Below are 22,923 nucleotides of genomic sequence, written 5' to 3' on the forward strand. Positions count from 1 at the left end.
CAGAGTATCCTAAATATGTCTGCTGTGATCATATTCTAAATACATCTGCTGTCAGAGTATCCTAAATATATCTGCTGTGATCATATTCTAAACACATCTGCTGTCAGAGTATAGAAAATATATCTGCTGTGATCATATTCTAAATACATCGTCCTTCAGAGTATTCTAAATACATCTGCCTTCAGAGTATTCTAATTATATCTGCCGTTAGAGTATACTAAATATATCTTTCGTCAGAGTATTCTAAATACATCTGCCGTCAGAGTATCCTAAATATATATGTCGTCAGAGTATTCTAAATACATCTGCCTTCAGAGTATTTTAATTATATCTGCCGCTAGAGTATATTAAATATATCTTTCGTCAGATTATTCTAAATATATCTGCCGTCAGAGTATCCTAAATATATCTGCTGTGATCATATGCTACATATTTCTGCCGTCAGAGTATTCTAAATATATCTGCTGTGATCATATGCTAAATATATCTGCAGTCAAAGTATTCTAAATATATCTGCTACAAAAATACAAAAATATCGTGCAGGTTTAGAAGTATTACAGACTTTCCATGGCTCCATGACAGCACGTGAATGAACACCATTTTCTAACGTTCACTTAGCTAACATCTTTGTCAACTAATTTGCCAACAAACGGCGAAGATATCTACCAGCAGGAATAAAATTAGCACGTATCCCGTCACTGGCATATTGATACTGGTTCTTTATTTGTTTTGTTTTTCTATTTTATATTCTTCATTTTTATCTTTTTAGTTAATTTATTGTTTTGAAGATTTGTGACATTGTTAAAGAGTATTAGATCCAGTGCAGAGTATAGCTTATGAGTTCTGTCTTGTCTTGATTACAAAGAGACACGTCCATTTTATGAGCTCTGTCTTGTCTTGATTACAAAGAGACACGTCCATTTTATGAGCTCTGTCTTGTCTTGATTACAAAGAGACACGTCCATTTTATGAGCTCTGTCTTGTCTTGATTACAAAGAGACACGTCCATTTTATGACCTCTGTCTTGTCTTGTTACAAAGAGACACGTCCATTTTATGAGCTGTCTTGTCTTGATTACAAAGAGACACGTCCATATTATGAGCTGTCTTGTCTTGATTACAAAGAGACACGTCCATTTTATGAGCTCTGTCTTGTCTTGATTACAAAGAGACACGTCCATTTTATGAGCTCTGTCTTGTCTTGATTACAAAGAGACACGTCCATTTTATGAGCTCTGTCTTGTCTTGATTACAAAGAGACACGTCCATTTTATGACCTCTGTCTTGTCTTGTTACAAAGAGACACGTCCATTTTATGAGCTGTCTTGTCTTGATTACAAAGAGACACGTCCATTTTATGAGCTCTGTCTTGTCTTGATTACAAAGAGACACGTCCATTTTATGAGCTCTGTCTTGTCTTGATTACAAAGAGACACGTCCATTTTATGAGCTCTGTCTTGTCTTGATTGCAAAGAGACACGTCCATTTTATGAGCTCTGTCTTGTCTTGTTACAAAGAGACACGTCCATATTATGAGCTGTCTTGTCTTGATTACAAAGAGACACGTCCATATTATGAGCTGTCTTGTCTTGATTGCAAAGAGACACGTCCATTTTATGAGCTCTGTCTTGTCTTGATTACAAAGAGACACGTCCATTTTATGAGCTCTGTCTTGTCTTGATTACAAAGAGACACGTCCATTTTATGAGCTCTGTCTTGTCTTGATTACAAAGAGACACGTCCATTTTATGAGCTCTGTCTTGTCTTGATTGCAAAGAGACACGTCCATTTTATGAGCTCTGTCTTGTCTTGTTACAAAGAGACACGTCCATTTTATGAGCTCTGTCTTGTCTTGTTACAAAGAGATACGTCCATATTATGAGCTCTGTCTTGTCTTGATTACAAAGAGACTCATGTTTTTGTCAAACAAGTTCTTCCTGATATTAATAACGATATCATCTTATCGTATATGTACTATGTATATCAACTAGACAGAATGTTCGTATATGTACTATGTATATCAACTAGACAGAATGTTCGTACATGTACTATGTATATCAACTAGACAGAATGTTCGTACATGTACTATGTATATCAACTAGACAGAATGTTCGTACATGTACTATGTATATCAACTAGACAGAATGTTCGTACATGTACTATGTATATCAACTAGACAGAATGTTCGTACATGTACTATGTATATCAACTAGACAGAATGTTCGTACATGTACTATGTATATCAACTAGACAGAATGTTCGTACATGTACTATGTATATCAACTAGACAGAATGTTCGTACATGTACTATACATAACAACTAGAGAGAATGTTAGAAGTAAATTCGTCGATGCACAAATGTATCGATTCTTGGAAGGTGATTATTTTAAATTCTTTCCCAAACACTCGGAAATAATTTGAACTCATGAAAGTAGCGTTGTGGTAAAGAATCTGCCAGTTTTAATACAGAAAATCCTTGTACAATTTCCATATTTGTGACGGTATACATCTGTTAAATAATTTTAAGATAATCTCAATGAAGGGCGACATGCATTGTTGAAATGATCTAAATGGGACCATTGTTTTGTTTCTATTACTTTTCGTCAAGCATATACCTCATTTGTTTCCAAGTCATGGATACCCCGTGCATATCCATAATTAATTGATGCAATGGCTATTGCGACATAACATTTTATTAATTGCTGAAATTGATTATGTTTATATTATTGTACATAGCTAATGATAACTGTAAAAATACTTAAATACACATGGTTAAATATTGAACCAGAATGTTATCAATTTTTTTTATCGTACCGTAAGCAGGCATTTTAAACATCACAGTTTTAAAGACCATTTTGCGGCAAGAGAATAAAACAGTGATCTAAAATCGTTCTCAGCTAATAAATCACGGTGTCAGATTTATATCAGGCAAGGCAACTCTATTATACTTCCTACTCTTTTCTTTCATCCAGAATGTTACGTTGATTGATTATGCTGTCATGAAATGGAAGGTAGCCAATTGACTGTACCTTTTCATCGCCATAAAATTAAAATATTCCTTCAGTGTATTGAATACCATTTAGTACTACGGAAATGGAAAAAGAAAGTATATGGACCATATTACCACCATGATAGCAGACTCGGCCTGTTATGTGCAAGATTCGAACCAGTAACACGCTGCTTATGAATCCAGCACGCTAACCACTGAGCCATATATGCTCCCATTTAATAAGAGCGATCCTAGTTAACAGTCATAAATGAAGATTAATTTGGTTCATGCTGTCTAAATGAGTCACATTCAAACAACGAGTCAGGGCCCCGGGTGACCGAGTGGTCTAAAGTGCACATCTTTACCGATTACTACCATCTCAACTCTTCCCGCGTGGATTCTAGTATCGGGTTCCGTCGAAGTGGGTACGTGAGAAAGCTGCCATTTGCCTCCCGTGGGTCGATGGTTCTTACGGGGATTTTCCTGGGTTCTTCCTCCACTAGCTATAGTGGCCGCCATGTATAGCCTATCATGAGCTGAAAAATGACATTGACCTAAAAACAACAGAAACAAATAATGAGTTACTGAAAGATGTATTTCAGTTGTCATCTGCTCAAGATAACCCCCTGCTGTAAGGTTTAGCTTGAACAAGACAGACTTTAGAGGTCTGATTACCTCATGCGTAGAGGAGAATCATGAGGAGCTGCAAAAATATAAAGTGTTCACTGAGGATAAACAAAGAAGCCGTTGATCCTATTTTGTTATATTTGTTATATTTCTGCCAGTAGTAAAGGAGACACGTCATTTTTCTTTTGCGTTCATAAATCCTGCATAAGGGAGGGATAAAAGAACATTACAAATCAAATTTTTGAAAAGATCAGCAGTACTAGGAAGTTGTATGGAAATAATTAAGTCACACACTCACACAAACGAATTTAAACACTCACGCTCTAAAACACACACACGAACACAAACACACAAACGCACACAAACATACATGAATTACATCTTGCTGGTTCGCCATTTTGCCTGTCTTTAAATCACAATCGTTTATTTGGGGGTTTAAAGACTAGAAATATTCCAGAAAACCCGAAGAGAAGATTGAAAATAGTCTCACCACTAAATGTAAACGGACTTACTGGAAAATTAAAGTGCTGAACACATTTTAGCCTTCTTTGATAAAAGTACATCTGCGAGAAATTTATCAGAAATTAACGATAAGACTGTTAAATTATTTTACTGACACTTAATCCAGAAAACGGGTTGACATTTTACCAAATGTTAATTGATGACATTAATATAACTCATCATAGATATGTATCAAGTGGAAGCAAACCAAGGATAAATTGAAGGATGAATCAATTTATTGTTGTGTTGTTGTGGGTTTAAAGCCACTTTCAGCACATGATAGGTTATACATGCCTACCAGTATGACTGGTGGAGGAAGAAGACTAGAAAATCCAGGGAAGAACTACCAACCCACGGGAAGCTACTGGCAAGCTTTCTCACATACTCACGTTGAACTAACCCGAGAACACAACCCACGCGGACAAGCATCTCTTTTAAAATATTTTATCTATAATCGATGTACAATCTATTAAAAAAAATTGCTTAGCATGCATGCGCTCTAATTTAATTTTTGAAAATTTAAATTTGCTGATTTGAGTCGATACTTTCATTCTACAATACCAATACCAATCCAAGTTTGCCGGTTGCCATTACTGAAGAACAGAAAGCCGGAAACGCAAAGACTTTAAAACAGTTTGATTTTTATATTGAACGACACAAAAATAAGTCTTGAAATGTATCCAACTGTATACCTTTAATAAAAGTGGGAGCAGAAAATGAATAAAAATGGGAGCAGAAAACAAACATTATTTAATACAGTCCAGTCTTGCACTTTGGTATTTGTAAGAGCTTTGAAAGAAATGATTACTTTTCATTGGTGCAAGGTCCACACCTAAATGACTAATACAAGTTTCTTTTGAGAGAGAGAGAGAGAGAGAGAGAGAGAGAGAGAGAGAGAGAGAGAGGCGTTTAATTTGGCGAAAGCATTAACCTACCAAAAAGACGAAAATGTTATGGTCATAAAACCCTTTGACCCTTGACCGGATGATATCATCATTTCTTTACGATCCTCACCTCCGACGGTTTATTCTGCACTACCTATAAACAATCTGCTTGAAGATGAAAAGCTCTTATGTTAATTTACAGGCAAATGTGATTCGGTACATGCTTTAATTATAGTTTTACCTTTATCCAAGGTATTTCATTATTATTAACGACATCTAGACAGATTTGGTATCACGGAAGTGGACTTCGAGGTGTGTCTTCGGCTTGACATGAAAACATATGTTGCTGAGAATTAAATTGGATCGAAATATAATTTTCATTTACATTCAATATTACCTTACCTTTCATTATATTAAATTTATTTGAGCGCGATAAACAACAAATAAAAACAAACAAAGTTATATATCTGAACTCTCTTAAAGAGGGGGTGTAGTTTAGCCTAGCAAAAATGGCGCACAATAAAAGTCTGTTAATTTCTCCAGATAGAACCATATCTCAGAGATGTTAAGAATGAACTAATTCCATTAATATCTAGACGTTAAGATAAATTACAAAAATAAAACAGTTTATTAAAAATTAGGATTGAAATATCACCGAAAACATCACACTATCGTGTATTACAAAAGTGATGTTAAAGGCATTGCGTTTCTTTATGTAGTAGCTTGCATAATAATTTAATTAGGGCGGTATATGTGAATTACAATGAATCTTCCGCGTACAAATGTACCACATTGCATTACTAACGTAACAGTTATTGTCATATGGGCACATTTAAAAGAGGATAAACTATTGTATAAAGATATCTATTGTATACTAATATGTATTATATACCAATATCCACTGTATAATGGGATATATTATAAAGTAGTATATATTGTATACTGATGTATATTGTATACTGATATGTATTATATACCAATATCCATTGTATAATGGGATATATTATAAAGTAATATCTACTGTATACTGATGTATATTGTATATTAATATGTATTATATACCAATATCCACTGTATAATGGGATATATTATAAAGTAATATCTATTGTATACTGATGTATATTGTATATTAATATGTATTATATACCAATATCCACTGTATAATGGGATATATTATAAAGTAATATCTACTGTATACTGATGTATATTGTATATTAATATGTATTATATACCAATATCCACTGTATAATGGGATATATTATAAAGTAATATCTATTGTATACAGATGTATATTGTATATTAATATGTATTATATACCAATATCCACTGCATAATGGGATATATTATAAAGTAATATCTATTGTATACTGATGTATATTGTATATTAATATGTATTATATACCAATATCCACTGCATAATGGGATATATTATAAAGTAATATCTATTGTATACTGATGTATATTGTATATTAATATGTATTATATACCAATATCCACTGTATAATGGGATATATTATAAAGTAATATCTATTGTATACTGATGTATATCGTATATTAATATGTATTATATACCAATATCCACTGCATAATGGGATATATTATAAAGTAATATCTATTGTATACTGATGTATATCGTATATTAATATGTATTATATACCAATATCCACTGTATAATGGGATATATTATAAAGTAATATCTATTGTATACTGATGTATATTGTATATTAATATGTATTATATACCAATATCCACTGTATAATGGGATATATTATAAAGTAATATCTATTGTATACTGATGTATATTGTATATTAATATGTATTATATACCAATATCCACTGTATAATGGGATATCTTATAAAGTAATATCTATTGTATACTGATATATATATATATATATATATATATATATATATATATATATATATATATATATATATATATATATATATATATATATATATATATATATATATATACCAATATCCATTGAATACTGAGATCTAGTATATAGCAATATAGCAATATCTACTGTCTACCGATATATATTGTATACTGATATGTATTATATACCAATATCCATTGTATAATGGGATATATTATAAAGTAATATCTATTGTATACTGATGTATATCGTATATTAATATGTATTATATACCAATATCCACTGTATAATGGGATATATTATAAAGTAATATCTATTGTATACTGATGTATATTGTATATTAATATGTATTATATACCAATATCCACTGTATAATGGGATATCTTATAAAGTAATATCTATTGTATACTGATATATATATATATATATATATATATATATATATATATATATATATATATATATATATATATATATATATATATATATATATATATATATATATACCAATATCCATTGAATACTGAGATCTAGTATATAGCAATATAGCAATATCTACTGTCTACCGATATATATTGTATACTGATATGTATTATATACCAATATCCATTGTATAATGGGATCTATTATATAGTAATATCTATTGTATACTGATGTCTATTATAGAACAATATCCATCGTACACTGGGATCTATAATATAGTAATTTGTATTGTATACTGATAGGTATTAAAGACCAATATCCATTATAAACAGGGATCTATAATATAATAATATATATTGGATACTGATGTCTATTGTAAACTGATATGCATTATAGACCAATATCCACTGCATACAGAGATCTATTATATAGCACTATCTTTTTATACTTATATATATATATATATATATATATATATATATATATATATATATATATATATATATATATATATATCCATTGTACACTGAGATCTATTGTATAGCAATATCCATTGCATACCCATATCTATTGTATACTGATATGTATTGTATACCAATATCCATTGGATACAGAGGTCTCTTATATAGTAATATTTATTGCATACTTAGAAAAGGTGGCCTAAAATAGCTTGCTCTTCAAATCTGGCCAGCTTTACGCGGGTGGCAAGATCATCCATATCTGCAGTCGAAACTATCAAAGAAAGAAAAACTCCTTTTTGGAGCATGGACCCACCGTACTCTCATGGACAAAGAGAATGTAGCAAGACCTCACAGGAGAACAGCCCTAGCTGCTAAGGAACTTTCACGCTACAATATCGACATTGTAGCCCTGAGTGAAACCAGGATCGCAGAGGAGGGTTCTCTGACTGAGCTGGCAAGCGGTTACACCTTCTTCTGGTAAGGAAAAGCCCAAAACGAAGACAGGACCCACGGAGTCGGCCTGGCTATCAAATCATGTATTATGAAGCAGCTTCCGGACCTGCATGTTGGCATCAGTGAGAGGCTAATCTAATTGCGACTACCTATCAGTCACAAACGCCACGCAACAATCATTATCGCCTACGCCCCTACCTCTCGAGCCCAGCGGAAACCATCGAGTAGTACTATGCAGACTTCAGCTCTGTACTATGCTCAGTTCCAGTTGACGGCAAGATCATATACTGGGGGACTTCATCGCCCGTGTTGGCTGCGATTAAAGTCGATGGAAAGGTGTGCTTGGCAGGCAGGATGTCGGCAAGATGAACAACAACGGTCTGCTCCAACTCAGCAAATGCGCAGAATTTGACCTCCACATCATAAACCCAATGTTTAAAATGGCGAACAAACACAAGAACACCTGGATGCACCCCGGATCTCGTCAAGGGCACTTAATCGACTTTGTAATAGTCCGCCAGTGCGATGCCCAGGGTGTCCTCATCACCAAGGCCATGCGACGAATGGAATGCTGGACAGACTACAGACTTGTCCGAACTACCCTAAAGCTGCGCATTGCCCCACATCACCCAAGGCGTCCTAAGCTTGTGCGTACAGCCTTCAACATTGTCAAACTTCATCAGCCTTCCATCCAGCTCAATTTCCAGAAAAGCCTAGATGACATTCTGTTCACCAACAAACCTATACGTGGAAATGCCTCCGAAAAATGGAACAAGCTCAGGGACATGATAAGAGAAACAACTATGGCGGCTCTGGGCCCCATGAAGCTAACCCATCAAAACTGGTTCGACGAGAACAACGGTGCCATTGAAGATCTGCTTGCCAGAAAAAAACAAAGCACTCATGAACTGGCAAAATGACACAAATTCCATCCCCCCAAAAGACCACTTCATATTCTATCAAGCTGAGGCTCAGAGAGAAATCTGCAAGATGCATGACCAGTGGTGGGAAAGGAAATCTGATGAAGTGCAACGCTATGCCGACACTAACAACTCTAAAGAGTTCTACAACGCCATCTTGTCAATCACAATTAGCCTAGGAAAGACAGAAGTCCTCTTCCAGCCCTCACCAGACACTGTCCCTTCACAACCCTGTATCACCATTGGCGACACTCAGCTGAAGAATGTGGACTGTTTCAAATACCTAGGCATCACAATATCAAGTGATGGCTCCCTGTACAAAGAGATCACTGCGAGGATCCAAAAAGCCAGTCAAGCACTCGGACGACTCCGAATCAAGGTCTTGGACCACAAGGACTTACGTCTATCAACAACAGTGAATGTATACAATGCAATTGTCCTCACGTCTCTCTTGTCTGTGAAACGTGGACTGTCTACTGAAGGCATATCAGTCAGCTGGAACAATTCTAACAGCGCTCCCTGAGATCAATCACGCGGATCAAGTGGCAGGACCGAATCACCAGCCAGGAAGTCCATGATAGAGTAAACACAACAAGCATCGAAGCCAAACTAATCCATGCCCAGCTTGGCTGGAGTAACCATGTCATCCACATGGATCAAAACAGAATCTCAAAGCAGATGTTCTTTGACGAGCTAACCCAAGGCAACCGAAACCAATGCCACCCTCGCAAGAGGTACAAAGACAATCTCAAGACGCACATCAAATGGGCAGACCTTCAACCCCACCAGTTTGAGCTCGCTGTCTCAGACAGAAGGCATTGGCGAGCTCTGACCAGAATTTCCAGTTCCACTTTCGAGGATGAGCGCCGCAAGCGTCTTTCGTGAAAGACGTCACAGAGCTGTGTCCCAGCCACCCTCAACCACCGGTGACCCATGCCCCACGTGCAACCGCCTGTGTGCTTCGAAATTTGGACTCCAGAGTCACATGCGCGTCCACCGTCGATGAGATCGCACAGTTTGTCTTCCTCGGCTCGAGAGACTACCAATAAGAGACCAATATCCATTGTATACAGAGATCTATATAGTAATATCTATTGTATACTGATGTATACTTGTATACTGATATTTATTGTATACTAATATATATTGTATACAAATAACTATTACTGATATCTTTTTAGCTGGTACATAAACATATTGTTTTCTATATATTTTCATTTAATTCATTTGTGTCTGTTTATAAACGTAATCGAAGAACCACCACATTCACTCGATCAGTACGTAAATGTTGTAGAGAACAGGAACTTGTTTAGATGATCAATAAAGCTGATTTTTTTAATCAACAATATTCTTTATGTGCCAGGTTTAAATAAGACCAAAGTGTGATCATTATGGAAACAAATTCATATTAAGACAGAAATATTCAAGAACAATTGCTGGAATCTAGATAAAAGTTTATAATTAATCACATATTTCAGTGTCATACGCTGATAGAACTGACTGAAAACGGGTCTTCTATGAAATAGGGATATCCAAGTCTTTAATTCTCTTCACAGCTTCTTATATTTCCTAAGATATGTCCATAATTCTTAACCAACTAGAAGTTGATATTCGTACTACGTGATTGAATCGGAATTTGTCCTCAAAGCCCCCATTAACTTTACATACACAATAACTAAACTGCGTTGTTTTGCTTTTGAAGACACGATGTGTAACATCATATCAAACTAAAATTAATTCCCCGTTTTTGAGAGCTTTATTTCTCATTCGACCGTTATTAATATTGTTGATTAATGGCTTGTTACTGGAATATTGTCCACGTAAATCAAACGTTTTAATCTATCGGAAACAGAATTCTGACCCAAATCATCAAGTTATGGATAGTTTATTCGCCTCACCAAGAATAGCGTATAAAGCATGTATTGTAGTACACTATTAAATGCATATGTTCAGTTTATGAAAATGACCATAAGTCTCTTTAAAACAGGTGTCCTTTCTCATTCAATTTTAGCAGCTGAAATTATTTCGAGAAACATGGGAGACTGAAACGTTAAAAACCGGTAACAGACAATCCTGACTCAGCATTGACACGTGATCGTATAATAATTACTCACATGCCGTCATATGCATGCTACGCAACTAAAATGCGATGTATAATAGTTCTCCTTTATGTATTTTTTTTTATTATATTGAATCCTCCAGATATACATCTTTTTGTTGTTTCGACACGAATAAATTTGCAACATAATTGCATTCCAACAAAGATGAGTGCCACAAAGGCTCATTTATTAGTGTGCCTGTCTTGCAATCAAATGTCTTATCATCAAAACGAATGTCGATTTATACCAATACGGTCTGAAAAGGTTACCCCGCTAGTTCATACAATCATTAATCAATCATTTTTCACCATGCAGAAACACATACATTTACATATTTGTGTTCAAGATACTAAAACGTTAAGAAGCAACAAACAACGCTGACAAAGTTCTAACAACAAAGCATATGTAGCTGTTTGGATTTATAGACAGCTTTCATTTATAATTTTCGTTTAAAGATTAACAATCTTTGTTGTTTTAAATGTGAAATTGTCTTTAAATGCACGTACATGTAACTTAAGCTGTTTAAAGGCTGTATTTTCTATCGTTGTCGCACAAACAACGATATTCTTTTCTTTCAATTACGTTTTTATTTTTAGGGTGTCGGCAAGATGAACGCGTAATTGACTATCCTTTCAAGTGAGTACTCGTAACAGACTATCCTTTCACGTGAGTACTCGTAACTGACTATCCTTTCAAGTGAGTACTCATAACTGACTATCCTTTCAACTGAGTACTCGTAACTGACTATCCTTTCAAGTGAGTACTCGTAACTGAATATCCTTTTAAGTGAGTACTTGTAACTGACCATCGGAAAGAATGCCACAAACTTGATAAATATAAATGAAAGGGAATCATTGTTCGGTCGTGCAGGACGTGGGCTGGAGTAGATGTCGCGTTTTGTTTCATCTGTCCATATCAACTGGTGAGTAATTGTCTCCAGTATCTTGTATTTGTGGTTAGTTAGAAGACTTTCAATATAAAAAATTCGTCGTATAATATAGACGTTCAAATGAGCTAATTAGGTGTTGTCTTGTCTAGCTCCGGGTATAACTGACCATGAGCAAACGTTTTATTCCATACATTATAGCCAACATAAAGTGTAATTAAAAATGAGAATTGAGAGAGAGAGAGAGAGAGATGGATGTGCGTTTGTGAAATAAGTAAATAGTGATACATTAATAAACGACAAGATTTCGTGTTACATTAAAGCTAGTTTTATGTAAAGTGAACAATCAAGGATTTCAAATATAATCTAAGGTTTAAAAAGATAGTGTAAAAGAATAACTGATCTTTTCGCAATCATGTGCATGCATCAATAACTGTCCGATACTTGCTGATCTTATAAGAAAAATATATTTTCGGGAGAAACAGAGACATATCCACATATGACTGAACGATTTCGAATTCTTTCATCTATATGATGAAATATTAACAAAATCACAATGAATTATTTCATGAAATGTTGATTCTCAACCTAACACTGCAAGCAAATCATGTTACTTGCAAAAAGATAGATGAAAGTACTAATTCATGTGCATATTTTGAGAGTAAATTATGTCATTCATTTACATTTGTTATGCACAATAGAAAAGATACATTTGTTAAAGAAGGTATTTATTATGCACCAAAATACATATGGAATACAAAAATAAAAATTACATAAATTAAAACCATATAAAACTAATTTTTGCCGTGTCTTCTGCACTGATCCAGCATAAAGTACACATCATGCAGATAGCGTGAAAGAAAAGTTTTTGTTCAGTGAAAAAACAAGCAGTGGCATGAAATTAAAACGAAGTTTCTTCCAATAAACTTTCCGTGAAAAACTTCGCGTCCATAAGATAAAGCGCCATTTTTCATAGTACAATTTACTATGTAAAGAACTTAAATGTAGACAATTGAAGAGAAACATATTATGCTTTTAGCTAAATGGTTTTGATCTCTTCGGTTTCGTCTAAAAGTTATGACATGCGATAAAATAGCATCATTAATGAAGCAAATACGCATAACCAGATATATTTGTTTATCTTAAGTCTGTAATCATAACCCAAACTTTTATGATTTATTATTTCAAATATTTTTTACAAATGTCTATATTTAAAAAATGCTGAGAGCATAAACTTCGCCACATTTTGTGATATTTAATGGTGACATTGTTGCAAAACATAATTTTAAATGCTAGTCCCATCTTAAATTAGTAAAAGCTCCATAGGAGAAGTTGAAAACATCAATCTGTTCGTTAATCTCTTTGTCTCCTCATTAAGGCAAATTAGTTAAAGCGGAGCCACCAACTACTGGTTGTGTTGCATTATTTTCTACTTTTTCTGTTGATAATGTGGAAAACTGTTGAATGGATTTAGTTGTAGTTATATCCACACCGCCTCCAGACACTTCAATGGCAACTGTTGTCACATTCATTACATTATCCGAATTTTTTTCAGACGTAGTAATATAAATCTCTCTATCTAATACAATATTACCAGTCGAAGCATTTTCCTGTCTGGTCGTGGGCTGAGTTGCAGCTGTAGTTATTGTGCTTGGAGCGGTGTAAGTAGTTTCCTGCCTGGCCGTGGGCACAGTTGCATCTGTACTTGTTGTGCTTGAAACGGTAGAAGTAGTTTCCTGCTTGGTTGTGGGCACAGTTGCAGCTGTAGTCGTGGTGCTTGGAACGGTTGAAGTAGTTTCCTGTCTGGTCGTTGGCTGAGTTGCAGCTGTAGTTGTTGTGCTTGGAGCAGTAGAAGTAGTTTCCTGCCTGGCCGTGGGCACAGTTGCAGCTGTAGTTGTTGTGCTTGGAGCGGTAGAAGTAGTTTCCTGCTTGGTCGTGGGCACAGTTGCAGCAGTAGTTGTTGTGCTTGGAGCGGTAGAAGGAGTTTCCTGCTTTGTCGTTGGCTCAGTTGCAGCTGTAGTTGTTGTGCTTGGAGCGGTAGAAGTAGTTTCCTGCTTGGTCGTGGGCACAGTTGCAGCAGTAGTTGTTGTGCTTGGAGCGGTAGAAGGAGTTTCCTGCTTTGTCGTTGGCTCAGTTGCAGCTGTAGTTGTTGTGCTTGGAGCGGTAGATGTAGTCTCCTGTCTGGTCGTGGTCTGAGTCGCGGCTGTAGTTATGGTAATTGGAGCGGTAGCAGTAGCTTCCTGCCTGGTCGAGGGCTGAGTTGGAGGTGTAGTTGGTGTGATTGGAGCGGTAGAAGTGGTTTCCTGCTTGGTCGTGGGCACAGTTGCAGCTGTAGTTGTTGTGCTTGGAATGGTAGAAATAGTTTCCTGTCTGGTCGTTGGCTCAGTTGCAGCTGTAGTTGTTGTGCTTGGAGCGGTAGAAGCAGTTTCTTGTCTGGTCGATGGCTCAGTTGCAGCTGTAGTTGTTGTGCTTGGAACGGTAGAAATAGTTTCCTGTCTGGTCGTTGGCTGAGTTGCAGCTGTTGTGCTTGGAGCGGTAGAAGTAGTTTCCTGTCTGGTCGATGGCTCAGTCGCAGCTGTAGTTGTTGTGCTTGGAACGGTATAAGTAGTTTCCTGCCTGGTCGTTGGCTGAGTTTCAGCTGTAGTTGTTGTGCTTGAAGTGGTAGAACTAGTTTCCTGCCTGGTCGTTGGCTGAGTTGTAGCTGTAGTTGTTGTGCTTGGAGTGGTAGAAGTAGTTTCCTGCCTGGTCGTGGGCACAGTTGCAGCTGTAGTTGTTGTGCTTGGAGCGGTAGAAGTAGTTTCCTTTCTGGTCGTAGGCTCAGTTGCAGATGTAGTCATGCTTTCTGTGCGTATTGTCAGTTTTGTCGTTGTTGTGATTGGCTTTACACTTGTTGTTACAGCTATTGACTGACTCTTTTCGATAGCAATATCGGCACAGTTGTAATACTCTATCTGAGGCCCGCAGCCCCTTAAACCCATTCCGTTATCGCATATTCCCCATTGGTTTCCTGCAAAAAATAAATTTAAATCAGATATTTTGAGCAACATCTTTTATATAACACCCACATTTGTATGTGTGTCTCGGCTGTCAAACAAGAGGTCGCGAGTTGAAAACTCGCAGCGGCATCCCACATTTTTTAAATAACTTTTTTATTTTTATGTTCAAACTTTCTTTTAAATTCACTCATCTCATTTTTTTAATTTTTTAATTTTATATTTTAAAAATTCCTGTCCTACAACGGACAATTAACATAAAATACTATATTAATTAAAGAACTTCGTTTTGAAATTCGAAAAATGGTGAAAATAATTGGATGTACAACAATCAGTCTCTTTATTCTTTAAAATGTGTCATTTCGTAAATAAGACATCAAAAAGCTAAATATTGCTAAGTCATCCACTACTGTTCATAAAATTGGTTTTATTTGTAATATTCATGTGTACTTCAAGGTCGAGTGAATACTATATGTCAAAAGCACTTTAACTTTATTTACAGTAGTTCTAGTGATCTAAATTAATACTGTTTGATACTATGTATTGTATCTTTATTTACAGTGGTAACAATGATCTAAATTAATACTGTTTGATACTATGTATTGTATCTTTATTTACAGTGTTAACAATGATCTAAATTAATACTGTTTAATACTATGTATTGTACCTTTATTTACAGTGTTAACAATGATCTAAATTAGTACTGTTTGGTACTATTTATTGTATCTTTATTTACAGTGTTAACAATGATCTAAATTAATACTGTTTAATACTATGTATTGTATCTTTATTTACAGTGTTAACAATGATCTAAATTAATACTTTTTGATACTATGTATTGTATCTTTATTTACAGTGTTAACAATGATCTAAATTAATACTGTTTGATACTATGTATTGTATCTTTATTTACAGTATTAACAATGATGTAAGTTAATACTGTCTGATACTACGTATTGTATCTTTATTTTACATTTCTAACAATTATCTAAATTAATACTGTTTGATATTAAGTATTGTAGCTTTAATTATGGTATTAAGAATTATCTAAACTAACACTCTATGACGGTAAATATAAAATACATGAGACAGACTCACTGGTAATTATTGGACCAGTAATAACCGTAGTTTTATACGTAATGCCAACATTTATATTTTAGCACAACACATGCAGTGTCAATAGCCTATTTTGTGATGATGATGTTAATGGTGATTGTGTTAGCGATTGTTGAGGCTGATTGAGATAGTGATTGTGATTCGCGTTTTTATTACAGGAAGGAAGAGAAGAAACCGAAGTGGGATTGTAGCAGAAAATTGTACTGCACTTTTGAAGCTATCTGGAATGGATATTTATAGCATTTTTAAACATTTTAATTAATTTATTAATGAAAGAACCAAATAGTAGATTTGTAATACTCTCATGTCGACGGTTTAGCGACGTATCAAGAAAAAAAGAATATGATCGGTACATGAAACACAGTACAAGCATATGGGATTTTACATGCACGCCGTAGTTCGAGATTCTTAAATGGTTTGTTTCTTTTTTTGTTGTTTAAAAACCATCATTCCCTGCATCATGCATGGTCACGGGCATACCGATGCAGCCGACATGAGGCTGGTCTGGGCTGGTATCAAAACCCTCGACCTTGGGATTACGAGTCTGACCCTCTACCAAATGAGCTTCCTGTACTCCTGCATATCAGGGTGTTTCTAGGACTAAAATGGAGGAAGCAAATATAGACGATCCTAAGTACTTGTTTTAGTTGTGGTACATATATCATTCAAAATTCCCGAGCATTTTGTCCTAGACAATTTTATCAGATAAAGTAATAATAAAAATAATAATAATAATAATAATAATACCCACCTCCATGCCACTTCCATTGCAGTACACACTGACTGCACGTTACTCCCTCTGGTATCTCCACTCTCAGCTTGGCAACCCCACTCTGTCCAGGCTGTACATTATTTGGATAGTACCTGTTACCATTGCCCTCGATTTTCAGGGGATAGTTATCCAGACAGGACTGCTTCACTGGAACTTCCACGTTATTGCTGGGACAAAGTTTGAACTCAAAATAGCCCCCTATGGAGGCGGTTATCTCCACTGTTATATTGATATACTTGTCTTCTTGTTTGTACGTCCGTCCGATGATTCCCCAGGAATATTTACCGCCTTCTTCGTTTGGGCGATCGGAGTCATAGGGGTCGCCACACACACCACATTTACCTTTCATCAGGCCCCATTGGTGCTGCCAATTGAAAAGGAAAAAAGGTCAATACAATTTTCTTGAATCTTACAGTATTATATAACGCAATTCCGATAAACGAACTGATGATATTTTATGATTTCTATTATTTTTATATTCTTTTCTTACCTTTGTTAAGTTTTATCAGCTTACTCTGGCCAGGATTACGCTATTAGATTTCAGTGATGTGAATTGCGTTGTTTATTTATTTTATTTTGTTTTAAAGATTCGTTATATCGGCGAGGACATGCAACAAGTCTCATCAGCAAACACATTTGCCTTGCGGCAAGTACTCCTACTTCGTATAATCTCTAAACAAAGAACTGTTATTATTAAGACCCATACACGTTATATTTAGGGTCCAAGTATACTTCATATTTTTTTTAATTGATTTAACACAACAATGAAACTAAATTAAACATCATGATCAAGTCAGAGTTTTTTCCCAAATAAGAAGATCCTATGAACGAAAGTCATGCTCCTTGAGTAGAATTCATCCTAGGTCGTTTGAACTAAAAATATCTTAAATAGTTATTGATCATTTGAGTTGTTATCGATCATGTGAGTTGTTATCGATCATGTGAGTTGTTATCGATCACGCGAGTTGTACTAATTATATAGACACTTAAAAGACGATTAGGAAATATTTAGAAGGTAAAGGAGAATTTTCACAGCGAATAATCAGATAAATAACGACGGAAAACTGACTACGGACAATATGAGACATTATACACGTGTATCCCCTCTACTTCTTATGTTAATTAAATAAAAGGAAACTAAATGAATCTTTGTTGTATATAACATAGACTCACTACAACAAACATTTGCTATCATGGCATGGTTTTTGTAAATGATGCCAGTTATGTTTCCTAGAAATTGCTGATTATAGATTTTAAAACATACTTAGGACAAGATCATTTGTTTTATGACATAACCATTAACTATATAAAAAAGTATAAAAAGAAAAGAAAAATAATGCTATTCCTGGCCCGCATAATCGAAGATTCAAGTGAAGCTATATCTTTAAACACATTTTAATAAAGTTAAATGAAAAACATGTTTAATTGTATGCCCCCTCCCGAAAAAAATGACCCACAAAAAAAAGCCACAACAACACCAAAACTATAACCATGTTAGCTCACCCAATATCCACCGCAGTCAAGAGAATGATCTTCGTAATTCTTAGGTGTGTTAAAACCCGCTCTCCACATGCTTGAACGTTGTGGTGGCTCAATCATGCGTCCGTGACCAGCAACCATGGAAACAACGGTGGCTATTTCAAATAATACGAAAAGTTTTGCTATCCCCATCATAAGCTTCAAGCAACAAGATCTTGTTAATTTTGTCTATTTAATATTTTAACTCCCTCCGGAATACTAGAACTTGGATATAAAGAGCTTTATCCGAATCTTGGATAAAAGATGTTGAGAAAGCAAATAATTAATTCCAGTCAAGATAATGAAATTCCATGAAATTAATGTGTAGCTCTTCCAGTTCTCACTGCATAAGATTGACACATGATGTCCTTATATATTCAGAAAGATCCTTATTTACCTATTTGCAGAACGTACGTGGGAGATACCACAGGTGAGATCACATTACGCAAAAGACACCAATTAGCAATTTAACCACATAACAAGGGGCGGGGCTAGACGTAAACAGGGCGTAATTGGTTAATAAAGACCACAAATATGACATCATGCTTAAGCAGAGTATCATTATCTATAAATCTGTCATGTCAAAAAATGCAAAGCAGTTACACTCCTTGCGTGACAGAACTAACTGGTCTGTGTACTTCATAGCAAAGCGGTTACACACACTCCTTACGTAACAGAACTAATTTGTCTACGTAATTCATAGCAAAGACGACAAAATTAAGCATATTTTTTATATAAAAGGTACATGCAATTCAAAATCTTCATATTCTAGATTTCATAATTTGTTTTTAACCCTGTGTCCACATGAAAGTTTAGTGGAAAATGTTTTTCGGTTTTTTTTTTAAAGCCGAATGAAAATGCAATTTGGTGCCATTAAAATTTATTTGGTGCCACATATAAAATCACCCAGATTATTCTCTATGAAGGACGCTCGTTCATCTCATTTAAAATATAGAACTTAAAGCTTCTGCATAATTATTGGCAAATTTTTTATATTTATTGGTAAAACATTGTATATTTATTGGTAAAATTTGCATATTTATTGGTAAAACTTTGTATGGTTATTGTGTGTGTGTGTGTGTGTGTGTGATTTGGGTTTTTAACGTAGGTTTAACAATTTTTCAGTCATATCGCTACGATGTCTGCAGCGTGGCAGTTTATAGTGATGCGTAGCACTTGGGCATCATGTCGCAGACATGTAGTATGATGTCCCACCCAGGCACATTATCTTGACACCAGGCCGACCAGTCCTAACACTAACCTCTTAATGCTGAGCGACAAGCGAGGCGGCAATTAGTACCATTTTTTATAACTCTTTTATATGACTCGGCCGGAGATCTAATCCACGACCTCACGCATCCGAGGCGGACGCTCTAACCACTAGGCCACTGGAGCGGTCTTTATAGTTATTGGTAAAACTTGCATAACTATGGTAAACTTTGCATATTTATTGTCACAGCTTGCATAAGTTATTGGTAAATTCACCTGGAAATAAAACTGAAGTGCAATTTAAGCCGGGTAGTTATTTTAATCATTATTTGAAAGCAATGATTGTGTCTAAATAGACAAAATGCGATAGTGAACCCGAATGTTCACATAAAATCTTAAAGATAGATAGATGGATAGATGGATGGATGGATGAATGGATGGATGGATGGATGGATGGATGGATGGATGGATGGATGGATGGATAGATAGATAGATAGATAGATCGATAGATGTATGTATGTATGTATGTATAGATAGATAGATAGATAGATACATAGATAGATAGATAGAATTACACTCTATTTATTTATCATATCCCATGTCCGCTATTTCAGTTTCTCCTGCATGGATATCTTTTTTTTTTGTAGTAATAACTAAATCGATCTTACAGACTTTTAACAAAATGAGTGAATAACAATTCGCAATTTTTTTTTATTGACAACATTGTCATAATGGCATTTCTTTTTAATTTTCGAAGAAGCTGCAGACAAACAAGTAGACTTACCTATTACTGGGCGTGGACCACTACGAACATGATAAAAAGAGTTTAACTACAGATGAATCAATCTTAACGATTTCCATCAACTATTTTTCCCTCCTATTCTACTAAATAAGAATGCTACCACAAGAACAAGTTTTCAGTAAATTACATCAATCATTGTGACATATAATACAAGCACGTAGGTGAAGTGTAGATAGAAACACGTCTGGATGGCACGATTAGACAACAAAATATAGACATATCAAAATTGTTCCCTACGCTGTCGGATGGTTAATCAAAGTATGAACATCTAAGTAGATAAGAATTCTAAAACCATCACTTATATATTTTTACATAACCGATATTAACTTTGGAACTTTAAAATCCAAAAAATGAATCAAATTGTTTGAGAAGTTTTAAATAGATTTGTTACATGATTGCTATTGAATTTAAATGTCTTATGCTTATACTATAATTCTTTATAAAGCCGCTGCTATCTCCCACCACACTGCTCAATTACACTAGTACTAAAATTAATTTTTTTCACTGAGATCACGCTACTATGTCAGAATGTGTTACAGTCATTCTAATAAATTTAGCTATTAATACACGCATGAATTTAATGATATAATTAATTTCACCTTAATATGCTGTATTATAACGTTGTCTTTTGACATTTACACAAACAAGTCGGCTCTATATTATCAGAAATTTAGTGTTGTGTCATACACTGTGTTTATGTAAAGTCACTATGCCAGATTGAAAAGCATGTTTTATCTTATTTGTTTATTTATACAAATCATTTTTAAGACCCGAACTCTGGTCTTTTTGATTTTTAACACACGGGGTGTTACAATATATATATATATATATATATATATATATATATATATATATATATATATATATATATATATATATATATATATATATAATTCTTAAGTGTTTCTCAGTAGCAAAATATATAAATTCCAAAACGTTTAAAGCGGGAACCTGTTCTTGTGTTGTAGAAGAAGGCTATTTGTACATGTAAAGGTAGTTGGAGACGAAATATTGATCATTATTGAATTGAAGTAAAACAAAGAATTAAAAAGTTCTAATATATATCAATAACGAATGAAATTCAACCCTGTCAATATAAACGCCATGTGTACCAATATATATGCGATAAACATGAACAAAGGTTCAGAACTTCCTTCCACATGAAGATGGCACATAGAGAATTTAATGAACATTACACGGACTTACATTTTTTGTATTGTATACATTTTTGGGTACAAATTATTTACATAGAAAGTTTTGCTGTACAAGCGTGGTGAAAGATACTAACGTTTGAAGACAAAACAGGGGTTGGCTAGTGATCTATACTGATGAAAGGGTAGTAAAGAGAAAAACAATATTGTAACGAAGGCATCCAGAAACATAGAAACATGTGAGTTTCTTTTATAATTTCTATTTTAAGTATGAGGATTCTTTCAGCATTTTGTGACACGTAAAACATTAGTATTCCTTGTTCAAGATACTCGAAGGTGTAATTATTGAAAACAAATGTATCTACATCTAATTTTGCTCCTGTCAGAGACGACAATGACGTTATTGAAGCATAGAAAAAATCTTTAAGGCTGCTTATTTGCTACAACTTTGAAAACGTGATTGACCTTCCAATTAGGAAAGTCACAATCAGTCATTAGGAATAAAGATAATAGCCGTGTAATACATCAGTTTGAGGTTAATATTAATCAAAAATTCAAAAGAAGAAAACACCTACTCATAAACATAGATAAATGACATTAATCGCTCTTTGAATGATGGCAGACAAAAATTTGTTAACCAATGATTGAAAACATCTGCGTACATTCAGTATGAAAACAATAAATGAAGACGGTAGCGCCCACAAAGATGTCGCCAAAGCGACCTCCATATTTGGACAATTCACACTTTTGTCTTTTAGGAAACTTGATTGCCAAATGTTAAAGAGGAAGCCATCATGCAATGCAGTTTTAATAGAATAAGAAAATATAAGAGAAACGCGCAACCTCTGTTGATTTGGTCATGATTGAAATCACATTATCTAGCCAGGTAGTGATTGCTTGACAGGCACTTGGATCAATGTGTTAAACTTCTGTCCATTAGATTAAATTTTGATACAGGTCTGAATAACACCTTGGTCAATAAATGTAGGAAGCAATAAAAGTTGGTTATAAAGGCATGGAAATGTAAAAAAAGGCACAGTAGAGTAATAATAAAACATGCAAAATGCAAATTGTCCTCTTTATCTCTGATAAATATTTTGGCTGTCACCCTTTCTTAATTTTGCATTAACTAAACAACGTCACATAAAACTACTTTAAATGAACACCATTACAAAGAATACAACTTACTTAGTCAACAAATAGTTTTCAAACATTAAATTAAATGTATAATTTCATG

At 34.6% G+C, this 22,923-nt stretch overlaps 1 protein-coding gene across 1 annotated transcript; it reads right to left on the minus strand.

Annotated features, from left to right (window-relative positions):
* Nucleotides 1–12,430: 12,430 nt before the first annotated feature.
* Nucleotides 12,431–18,889, minus strand: LOC149793097 (uncharacterized). Its single transcript, XM_089967002.1, has 3 exons — nucleotides 18,510–18,889; nucleotides 16,986–17,370; nucleotides 12,431–15,132 (listed from the first exon to the last, which is right to left on the minus strand). Exons 1-3 carry the CDS (start codon nucleotides 18,678–18,680, stop codon nucleotides 13,499–13,501), a joined length of 2,190 nt encoding a protein of 729 aa, XP_089823128.1. The 5' UTR covers nucleotides 18,681–18,889; the 3' UTR covers nucleotides 12,431–13,498.
* Between the last annotated feature and the right edge of the window lie 4,034 nt (nucleotides 18,890–22,923).

This window comes from Sinohyriopsis cumingii, chromosome 8 (genome assembly GCF_028554795.1).
Source record: "Sinohyriopsis cumingii isolate HCF-2022 chromosome 8, ASM2855479v2, whole genome shotgun sequence".
NCBI classification, from domain to species: domain Eukaryota; kingdom Metazoa; phylum Mollusca; class Bivalvia; order Unionida; family Unionidae; genus Sinohyriopsis; species Sinohyriopsis cumingii.